General features: G+C 34.9%; 1 protein-coding gene across 1 annotated transcript; it reads right to left on the bottom strand.

Annotated features, from left to right (window-relative positions):
• Positions 1-244: 244 nt before the first annotated feature.
• Positions 245-6,155, bottom strand: LOC129948177 (uncharacterized). Its single transcript, XM_056059057.1, has 2 exons — positions 5,318-6,155; positions 245-1,916 (listed from the first exon to the last, which is right to left on the bottom strand). Exon 2 carries the CDS (start codon positions 1,912-1,914, stop codon positions 631-633), a length of 1,284 nt encoding a protein of 427 aa, XP_055915032.1. The 5' UTR covers positions 1,915-1,916; positions 5,318-6,155; the 3' UTR covers positions 245-630.
• Between the last annotated feature and the right edge of the window lie 5,421 nt (positions 6,156-11,576).

Below are 11,576 nucleotides of genomic sequence, written 5' to 3'. Positions count from 1 at the left end.
AATCTTTAGCATAGCTTGCCTCTTGACTAGTAATGGTACTCCATCAATACCAACTAGCTTACCTGATACTTGCCTAGTTTGAATTTTAAGTGCCTTTCTCAGTTTGTCTACCATTAAATTAAGATGGGAACCTGTGTCAAGCATTGCTCGATAAGGACCTAAAAGAATACCTTCTACCTCTACTTTTACCATAGCAGTTGGTATTAAATCTGTACTACTCTCTACATAATTAATAGCCTGTACATATTTTTCATAATTTATTTTCGAAACTTTGTTTGGAAATACATCTTTTGCAATAGACCATTTTCTCTTATTATACGGCGAAAGCTGCGGCTCTGGACTCTCTTCCCTCTTTGATAGCAGGTCTATTTTGCTGCTGATAAGATCCAACTTGTTAGAAAATGAGGCTCTACCTGATGATTTTCCTATCATTGTGGGAGCTAGTTCTGTACTGGTTTTGTTTTTGTCTTTCTGCTGGTCTTCATGGTTTGAATGATCTGTACTTCGAATTTTGATTGCGTTTTGGAATGGATTTTTCATAATGATGTTTCGGTTTTTATTTTTTATTCTACGTCTGTACGCTGTACGACCTGTACATGAGGGCTTGAGACGTCTGCCCTTAGCTGCCAGTCAATCGGCTTTATTCTTGGTGCGTCGCCTGGCTACCGATCCGGAGGCAACGTCATCTGCCACAACAGCAAGTGCCGGCTTGTTTACCTCTCGTTTTGGACAGAGGTAGATGTTGTGCTTAGGAGCCCCCAGACATCTGACGCAGCCGCGCATAAAGCAATTATTCTCTTTATGCCCATGCTTTAGGCAGTTTGCACAGATTGCGCGTCTTCCAACGTAATCTGTTCTGCCTCTTAAAGAGAGGGCTATAAAGTCGGGGCACTCCCATAACCTGTGGCTCTCATTGCATACCTCGCATGGCCTTACCTCGTCTCTACTTGGCTTCTGCCTTTGTCGCTGACCGAGAGCAGCGGCTTCCCGCGGGTGCCCCTGTCCGTGACTCCGCTGACGGGCATTTGAGACATTCGACAATGCTGCTGCCTGTTTGTCGATAAATGCGAGCATGGTCGCCAGCCTGGGATGGTCGGAATCTCGCTGCAGTTCCCATTGGCGTGCTGTCTCTGGGTCAAGTTTTTCGGTGAGGATGTGGATCACGAAAAAATCCCAGTGCTCGACTGGGTGACCCAACGCCTTTAGTTGTCTCATAACCTCATGAGTGCCGTTAGCCATGGCTTGTAGGGCGCATGCGGAGGGACGATTGCGCAGCTCTGGCAGATCCAATAGTTGGCGCAGGTGGTCGCGCCCAATGAGATATTTTTTATCGTACACGCTATTTAGCCGTTCCCAAGCATCATTATAGTTCTCCTCGGTTAGTTGCCATTCACCGAGAGTGGCTGCGGCATCGCCAACAAGAGCTTTCTTTAAGTACGAGAACTTGAAGGCAGGCGAGATCTTCTCATTGTTGTGCACTGCTGCCTCGAACATATCACGGAAGCCTATCCATTTGGTATAAGCTCCGTCGAACTGACCCCATGTATTAGTAACATCCTGCTGTTGGAACGGCATATTGACCTGTATTTGGATCTGACGGCTATCGTCACCTGTACTCGGCTGGCTCTCGGTATGCGGGCATGTGGCTGCTACTTTTTCTTGGAGTGCTGCATTGGCCAGAAAGTAATCCACTCTCGTGGTTTCATATTCTTGTAAGACCTTTGGCAAGTCTCTCTTGCTAACCACATCTAGCGTGTCGTCGGTTAGAGCTTGAAACTTGGCCCAATCTGCTTCCAATGCGGTCAAACGCAATTTGGCATGGAGGTATGATAACTCCCCAAATTCATCTGACTCCACAAGGGCCTTGGTGGTCTTGATGGCATTGGCTGCACAGCGCGCTCTATTCGTGAACATTTCTGTTTAATAGAGAAAAACAAAAATTTCCGGTTAGCCTTATGAATTCTTTTCTCTATTCCTAACAAGCCTGTAAGCATACATACTTAGGCGTCTGTACAAATTTATCAAATCTATGTATTCTATCATCTGTACAAAATATAAACCTATGTTTAAACCTCTAGGAATCTATCCTAGGCATCTGTACTCTATATTTTAGGCTGCAGGAATTTGACCTAGGCATCTGTACCAGAAATATCAAAATCTATATCTTAGCCTGTAGGAATTTGTCCTAGGCATCTGTACCAGAAATATCAAAATCTATATCTAAGCCTGTAGGAATTTGTCCTAGGCATCTGTACTTGAAACATCAAAATCTATACCTTAGCCTGTAGGAATTTGTCCTAGGCATCTGTACTTGAAATATCAAAATCTATACCTTGGCCTGTAGGAATTTGTCCTAGGCATCTGTACTAGAAATATCAAAATCTATATCTTAGCCTGTAGGAATTTGTCCTAGGCATCTGTACCAGAAATATCAAAATCTATATCTAAGCCTGTAGGAATTTGTCCTAGGCATCTGTACTTGAAACATCAAAATCTATACCTTAGCCTGTAGGAATTTGTCCTAGGCATCTGTACTTGAAATATCAAAATCTATACCTTGGCCTGTAGGAATTTGTCCTAGGCATCTGTACTTGAAACATCAAATTTCATATCTTAGCCTGTAGGAATTTGTCCTAGGCATCTGTACTTGAAATATCAAATTTCATATCTGTACTTGAAATATCAAATTTCATTTATATATATAAGTGCTCGGCTTATCAGTAGTGGCTTTGCTTCTATTTGAATCTTGTGCCTGCCTATATGTGCTTTTTCAGTGCCTATATTATCTAGTGTGCGTGCTTATTTTCAGGTCAACTCCCCCGCTAGTGTCAGAAACCTGAAAAATAAAAATAAAAATATCGTAGTGAACTGCCCATTCTAAGGAGAACAAAACACGAAGAGGCTCTCCCAGTTTTCTCGCCTCAGTATTGGATTCACTGTACGCACTTAACGTGTAACCAAACAGCTTCAATACGCATCTGCAGCTGCGGACGACAGGGACTGAGGGCCTACATTCTGATCCGCTCTATCCCCGAACGGACGTTCTTCTACTTCAATATAAGATAGGAAGTAAGAAATAGAAATAAGACACCAACGGGAACTTAGACCTGATTGTTCACTTGCCTGCGTATGAATATCTATTATTTTTTTTTTGATCTCCAAAAAACTTATAAAGCGCTTAATATTCCAATACGACTTACGGCTTCCTATTGCAGTTCCAGCATATAGGCGTTAGCTACCAACTCCCGTCGAAGTGGCGCCATAACATTTCTTGTTTTGTTTTGCATATATCTGTACCTGAATTCAGTCTTTACTTCTATTTGCTGTACTCTATACTCAACGTTCTGTACTCTTTTCATTTCTTTGTCTTTACTCTTTACTTTATATTCTTTACTCTTTTACATTTTTATTCTATTTCATATCCTATACTAGAGCCCCTGTTAAATCCTGTACCTATTAGGTTAAATCTTTGTACTTCAAATTATGTTGACAGTCTGTACATATTCTTTTATTAATTTACTAATCTATACTTTAATCTATACTCTATTCATCACAACCTCCACGAAGCTATGCTACTCTATATACCGTTCTAACTGTAACGCTTCATACCCTCGTTGCGAACGCACACTTGTATCTAGAACTGGTGCCATATAACTTGCAACTCATGTTCAAAGACCAGTACAATCCCAAGAGAATATGATAGCTTAATCTGCAAATGGTTAAAGCAAGTGTTTGCGTTCGCATTAGTAACTCAATGCGCTCAAACTAAACACTGCCAATAGCCAATCGCATTGGAAAAAATGTTCTAAGCTGTACTACCCTTATATAAGCATTAATTAACTGATGTTTTTAAGTTCAAAAAATAATCTACATGTACTTTGTATTCAAAACTCTGTACTACAAAATTCTATATACACTTCAAATTGGCTCTATACAGTAAGGATTCTTGGCTCAACTTTCCATTACCGCAGCACGAATTTCGACTCGCGGTTTTTTTTATTCGATAGATATGTGCAAATAAATAATAACTATAGCAATTTTAGAGCGAGGAAACATTTATTTCTATTTTTAATTAATTTTTAAAGTTCACTTTTTTCCATACAAAACACTCAAAAATGGTTGATTTTGACATTTCTTCCCTGTTTTTTGTTCAGTGTTGCCATACTTGTTTTTTTTTCTTGGTAATTTCTTTTATTTTAGTGCTCAAATGGAAAAGTACTTTGCATATACCCAAACTCGCACCCACCCCAAATCCTATAGTGACCCCAAGCAGGGGGGTTGCAGGGGGGCAGCATGCCCCCCCTTACATACCTAGCTCTTAGTACGCCGTGCTATCAATTAAAAAAAACTTGTTTTAGGCTCAAAAAATGCAATACAAAAAAGTAGGGTTAAGTCCGAAAAAGAAAATATTTTTTTTTATGACTTAAAGTTGTTTCCTCGCCCTAATATTTAAAACATGTTCTATTGAGGCCCCTACCTAACTGTAAAAAAAAAATCAGAAGGAAATTCGTGCTGCGGTAATGGAAAGTCGCCCCGGATTCTTCTCCTATTTAACAGGGCTCTCATATAAATACCTCGCGTCGCTCACCCAGATGCGCTGTCTATATTCTTTTCATATACGTAAGAGACTCATTTAATGCATTCGCTATATTTTATAACTATACTGCGCATTATGGGCGGAGTTCTCTACTTGCCATTTGTCTTCGCATGCGTGCATGTGCCAGCGGTGGTTGTAAGCCACACACATGGACACATGAGAAAGAGTATACCCCTCTCCATGCCGATGCTGGTTGTATGCCCTCATCGGCATAGAGGAATAGCATTCTCTTCCCCTCCATTTTTTATTTTGCCAACAATTTCTTTGCAGCTGGCTGTCTGGCTACGAACAAATTTGCTGCCGAGTGAGTATGCATGTATGCATACGAAGCCTGAGACGGTTTGCTCAAGTTGAGGTATATACAATATACGTCAACGAAACTTAAACTAGAGAAGGGAATTTACCTTTTTTATATTTATATCTTTCTGCGCGTATGCACCTGGAAACTTCCAGAATTATATACTTTGCTGCCGTCTCAGCGGCGCGCGTCGTTAAGACGAATAAATAAATAATAATAAAAAATTGGAATACATACGATGGCACGCGACGCGGGCTTTGTTTTTGCTCGTCTTATTTGTGTTTTGGCTTGTTTCTGTCAACAGAACATCCACACAAAAAGTACCGTAGCAAAGGAACACTAGCACGTCTTACCACCCGGCACTGCACATATCTATCACTACCCTGAGCACTTTTTAATTATTTTATATTTTAGAGACTTACCTGTACCAAATTTTCTTTTTCTTTTAAATTTCTGTACTTCTTTTTCGAAATATCTGTACTTTTTATTTTTTTTTGAAATTTCTGTACTTTTTTCAATTTTAATTAAACTTTCTTTTGAAACTGTTTTAATTTTGAGATTTTGTTTTAATTTTGGATTTCACTTCTACTTATCTACTTGTCAACTTCACTGTCCGGTGGTTGAAACTAAAGTGACGCTATCGCATTGCGCGGAGAATTTTCTCTCCTCTTCATTTTAGTTTGTGGCTGCTATGTACATATTTACGTGCACATAGGCAGCTGCGTAACTGTTGCACAGGCTTGCTGTTGCCGTGTTGTTGCGTGTTTTTTGTTTTGGTCTAATTTTTGCATGGGTATGTATAAGACCCCGTCGCGACGGCGCGCGACGTTTGGCGAGGCGACAAGAACCAGCATGCTTGTTTATGATAATAATTTTTTTTTGTTGTTTTCTGTACTTTGCTTTCTGTACAACACGACACGGCACCGCACCAAAAAGAGGGTTTACGGACACAACACATTATAACAAGGGGAGCACTTTTACCGGTATATTTTTACTATGCTGGCGTTATCCGGTCTCGACGTGGACCAAATGTATAAAGCGGACTGTAAAACCATAGAAAAATAAAACACGGCATTTTAGAGTCGGGAAAAGTGTTTAAAAAACCCGACTATTGATTCATTTTATTTATAATATTTCTCTGTACGATTACTTTTCTTTACAATAATTATTTGTTATATTTATACTTCATCCGAGGCCGGCCTGCTCGTGACGAGAGTTAAAAGGCAACTAACTCACAAAGTAAATATGAGTGAACTTATTTCTTCAAGTTACAATCGCATACAATTACAAGAATAAATATATAACTTTACTAATACAAAGGAATAAGACAATTGACTTGAATGTGTTAAGCGCATTCGATACAGCTCCATTGACGTCAAGCTGTGATCTTTCGATTATATCAATGTCATTATCATTTACGACAAATTAGACGAAATTTTGAAAAATAATGCCTTGTGTAGAGCCTTTTCTCACTATTCTTCTATTAAGTTGTTTGAACCTTTTTGAAGCAGCGTGAATTCTTAGTGGTCATCCTGTACAAAACGACGAGGGATGCTTATACTAGACTCAGCTTTATACAGTTCGTCTCTGTAGTCGCTGTCGTATGCGGCCTTGAAATCGATAAAAATAAAGGGGACATGCTTTCTACCGACCATATTTTAAAAATAAATTGTTTCATTTTTCTTACCAAATTATATGGAGGCGCTTTAAAAAGCTCGGCATTTAAGCTTTTTGCTCCGGCAGCTTGGTTAGACTTCAGCTTAGATATGCCAATCTTTCCTTTGCTTTATAGTAGGGTAGACAGGATTGAAGGCTTTCGTCGTCTTAATTTAAGTGGTATCTCAGTCTATTTATGGCCTTCAGTCAATTAATGTTGGAATGTCAAACTCAAGTCAGTTAAAATAGTGTTGCCAACTTAAAGTTTTGTACCCCTACAAGAAAAACACCCGTTTGAACGGCCTTAGTACACATCCCTTTGTGTATAAAAAGTACTTTGCTTCGATTTTCGTTCCGGGATCTTGTTTCGACAATTGTTGATTCCCACTCTGTGTAATATTTATGGAGCCAATATGAAACTATAGGGCCCCTAGAACCAAATTAAAAGAGATTACATTTGAGGTGGATTTCACTTGTAGCAACTTTCAAGCTTATTTGAGCTTCTTTAAACTTAAGGGTGAATGGGGAGATTGTCTTACGTGCGGTTAACCAACCTAGAGCCTTTCAATATTGTTTTGTTTTGTTTTGTTCCTCCAAGAATACTCCACCCCAGAATTTAATCAATCCGTGCGTCTTCTCTGTCTCTCTGAGAATGGGAAACAAAAATTGACTGACACATCCTTATACAATGTTTTTTTTGGTTTTCTTGCGAGGAGATATATTTTAAGGATAAACAACTTTGCACTCCTTGTTCCTATTTCGAATTATCGTATATCGGCTTCTTCCGCTTCCCTTTGACGTGTTCTCGTCGTGTCGTATATCTTGCTGCATATATGGAAGTTTAAAGTATTTCCCCTCATGTTAAGTTTAAAATGTATATCTTCTCTCTTTTCCTTCCCCCTAATAAAAAGGAAGATGTAAATCATTGCAAAGTTTTGTATATATTGATCCGATTTATCTGAATTCTAGAAGTTTCAATCTTTCAAAGTTCGAGGTGATCCATCACCTTGGAAGACAAATTATTTCCACTTTTTTTTTTTAATTTTATTTTGTGTCCAAAATAACGTTGTAAGACGAACTAAAGTTGAATTTTGTTGCAAAGATGTAAAGTAGTGCATTCGTTTATCATATGAAATCAGTATAATAAAATCTTTCAACACCTGGGGCTCTAGAGCTAGGGTCTAGGTTATACGAGTAGAGGGTTTAGGTTAGACCATAATTCGTTTTATCTCTATCCGTTTAAGGAATATAAATTCGTTTATTTTTGTTTATTTATTATAATATATATAGTGCTTTAAAATCCGCCCTGAAAATCCTTAACATAGTTGCAGTCTTTTGCAGGGGTGATAAAGAAAATTGCATTCTTGATGTTCGTGAAGGGATTCGAAGGACTTTGGTTCCCAATGTTATAAAACTATCTGCAACACTCTTGAAAAAAGATGTCCTTTCTGTTCACTCTAATGATGAAGTTTTGGTTTGCTTGTCCATCAGGAAAAAATAAGAAGACGAAAAGGAGAAGGGAATTTTCGTTTATAATGTACCTTCATTCTTTTGAAGAAAATTCTCATTCTAAAAATTAGGGATGAGCATGGCAACAAAGTAATGAAAAACTTTTCACTTTAACTGCTTCATTGAGGATAATTAAAAAAAAAACAATATAGAAGAAGAATTTGTTGCAGAATTATTTAGATTTCTTTGATTCCCTGAAAGATGAATCCTAGCGTGAAAATTAAATTCGGAACTTTGGGGTAGATACCAAAATGAGCAAAATATTCAAAGTTCTGAATATTTAAATGGTTTTATTATTTAAACTCAAAGTTTCAATGATAGTGGAAAATGCTTTCGGTAAAATAACTTTAAAATTATGTAGTTGGATATTTTTAAGGCCAACTACAGATGATTTCAAGGTTACACTCCAGTCAATTAGATTTTTCATCTTAAATTAAAAAAAGATAACTTAACATCCGGTCTGTCGATTTGTCTTGCTTAAAAGTTCGTAGGTTTTCGTGTTAGGTTAAAAAAGTTTTCAGTTGAATTATTCTTAAGAATTTCAAAATTACCAACAATATTTTTTATATAAAGAAATAGTTTAGTTAAATAGATTTTTAGTCGAAAACAAATTTTTACCAATTTAAGTAGCATTTATTAAATTTTTTACAAATTGGATGAATCGAATTTATTTGAGAGATATCAGATTTTATAACAAAAAAACAGACTGTTGGATTTTTTATTTGAGTCGAAAGTAAATTTCAACAAGTTTTAGTATTTTTTTTTGTTAGGTTTTTATTTTTTGTAAAAAAAAAATGTTAATTAGATTTTTCTTAAAATTTTAATTAAAACAATATTTCTCATAAGTTGCAAGCCATAATCTCAAATTTTTGAAAAGATATTTAAGTCGAAATTCAATTTTTAAGAACTTTCAGTAATATTTTTTTAGGTTTTTATTTTTTTATAAAAAAATGTCAATTCGATTTTTCGTGAAGTTTTACCAGATATTAAAAACTTTATTTTTCGTTGCACAAAATTGTTTTAGAAATAAAATCTTTTTGTATTCGTAAAATTTTCGAGGTGACACATGTTTTTTCAGTTTTTTTGATTAATAAAAAAAACGTTAATTGGATTTTTGTCTAAAAATAGATTTGTTTGGTATCACGTTACAATACATAATATAAAATTTAATTCAAGTCTCTAGCATCATAAGTTCGTAAGATATTTAGGGTTAACCAAAGTGTTCACCTTTTTTTTTAAACTGCTATGGTAAAAAAAATCACCCACTCAATTTTCTTGAGAGCCCTTTCTGCATCTTTTTACCTTATTATCTGCATTTGACGTCGATATATTTTCTGGTTTTCGAGCTATGGACGACAAAAGAAAACGTCTCGAACGTACGGACATACGGACGTACGTACATACGTACACGCACACACACAGACATCTTTCTAAAAATCTTTTATTCGACCCTAGGCACCAATAAAACGTTAAAAAATGTCAAAATTTTCAATTTGACAAATCGGACCCATTACAATAACTTCCTATAGGAAGTTAATAAGAGTTTTTCAAAAGTTTGAGGTAAGGCTGGCCTTAGTACAAATTGATTTTTGAAATTACTCACTTTTAAATTCTAATATTATGATAGACTCTTTGGGAATATAAGAACTCTTAAAGATTTTAGTTTTGAATAAAACTTACTTAAAATTCCTTTAAAAATTTTCCTAGTCAAATCGAAAACTAAAATATTTTGAAGTTACGGTTGTGTTGATGTTTTTGTGTTCATAAGTTATATCAGAAAATTTCATAAAATTTTAAATCTCGTAGACCTAGTTTTAAAAAGAACTTAAACATGGACATAAGAGTGGATTTTGAATTAGGTTCATATTCATAATTAAAAAAAAAGTATTTTTCTAAAACATAAAATTGAATATAAGAAGTTACAAAATTTTGATTTTTAAAAAGATTTAATGAAGATTAAAACTTAAGTACAAAATAACTCAAAAATGTTCGACACTTATTTTTGAAAACTTTATTTTTTTGATTTGAATGGTTACAAATTGAAATTAGTGAACAATTATGACAAGAATTGACGGTGATTAATGAATATTTAGAAACATGAAATTCTCTGCTTTAAATTATTTTTAAAATTTTGATCTTTCATTCAAAGAAAAAAATATTTAGTTTGAAAACATTTGAAATGATTCAGTTCTTAAATGAAATTAACGACTTTTGAAAATGATGAAGATTACCCGTGTTTTGTTGGAAAATCTATCTATAGTATAGTAGGATTTTACACGAATAGCAAAAACAATATCCGTAGTATGAATAAAAATGATAAAAGTTAAAGTAGAATCTTACTATGGATGGGTTTTTGACATTTATACGAGTCTCGAATAGATCTTATGTAGTTTCGTTCTCAAATGTTGGTACGATTGATATTGCATTTGTATTTCGATGGCTGTGTTCGTTGAGTAGTTGTGCATTTGGAATCATGTGGGCTTTCCATTGGGAAAAAAAATCAATCTATTATTGTTCATATTATTTAGTTTTGTTACTGAAAATGGACCAATTGGGCTTATTTTAGAAGAGAAAACAATAGAAAAGATAATTAAGTTTTGCTATTTTTAATAAAATAGTAATAAAGGTTTATCTCATTTTAGATTAAATACATTTTTTTTGGTGTTTTCATCGCAGCAGTCTACGAGGAAACCCCCTCCTTGAAGCAATTTTTAAATTAGCTTTTTTTTATTCAATCTCAATTTCCAGATGTTTTCTTAACATTTCTCCTTGAAAATTATCCATTTTAGTTTTAGTTAGTTTTTTTGCTTAGTCAATTTTAACTTTTGATTTTCACAAAACTTTCTTCTATTTGTGTGTTTATTTATTAATATTCTGACAGATCTTCTTTCAGTTGTACCAACTTTTAATTAAAAAAATCTGGCTACTGCGGATGGTTTTGTTGGCAATTTCTCACTGTACTATATACGGAAGGCCAAAAAAACAATAAATCATCATTTTTCACAGTGCATTAAACACTGACTTAAGTCCCAATCTTTTTTAAAATAAATCCAAAACTAAATCTTTTTTAAGAATTAATTGTTTTTAATTCGAATCTCCATTTATTATTATTTTTGTATCACATCAGGTTTTTAAAATATGCTTCTTTAAAAACGTTTAAGACTCACAAAAATGATGTTTTTAAGGCCAAAATAAAACACAGCACACTTTTTTAAAATAAATTGTTAGATGCAAAGACCAATCTTTGTCTTTTAGATACACTTCAAAACATTCTCGTATTAGTGCTAGTTTCGTATTTGAACTTCGATTTTAACTATCTGTTCATATTTTGAAATCACCTGTTCTTAACATTATTTTCATATTTTTTCTTTGTCGAATTGAAATGAGAGAGGGTATACACGTATATTTATTTTATATTGCATTTAAATCGAATTAATAGTCATTTTTATTAAAAATAAGAAGATAAAATAAAATTTCTACACAAAATTGGTAAAAACTGATGCTTGTTTCTAATAT

The sequence above is a fragment of the Eupeodes corollae genome, chromosome 2 (assembly GCF_945859685.1).
Source record: "Eupeodes corollae chromosome 2, idEupCoro1.1, whole genome shotgun sequence".
NCBI lineage: Eukaryota > Metazoa > Arthropoda > Insecta > Diptera > Syrphidae > Eupeodes > Eupeodes corollae.
The sequence above is the reverse complement of the archived record's forward strand: the minus strand, read 5'-3'. Positions and strand labels throughout refer to the sequence as shown.

Excerpts from the sequence above, each read along its gene's own strand:
- LOC129948177 (XM_056059057.1), bottom strand. The coding sequence starts at position 1,914 with ATGTTCACGAATAGAGCGCGCTGTGCAGCCAATGCCATCAAGACCACC.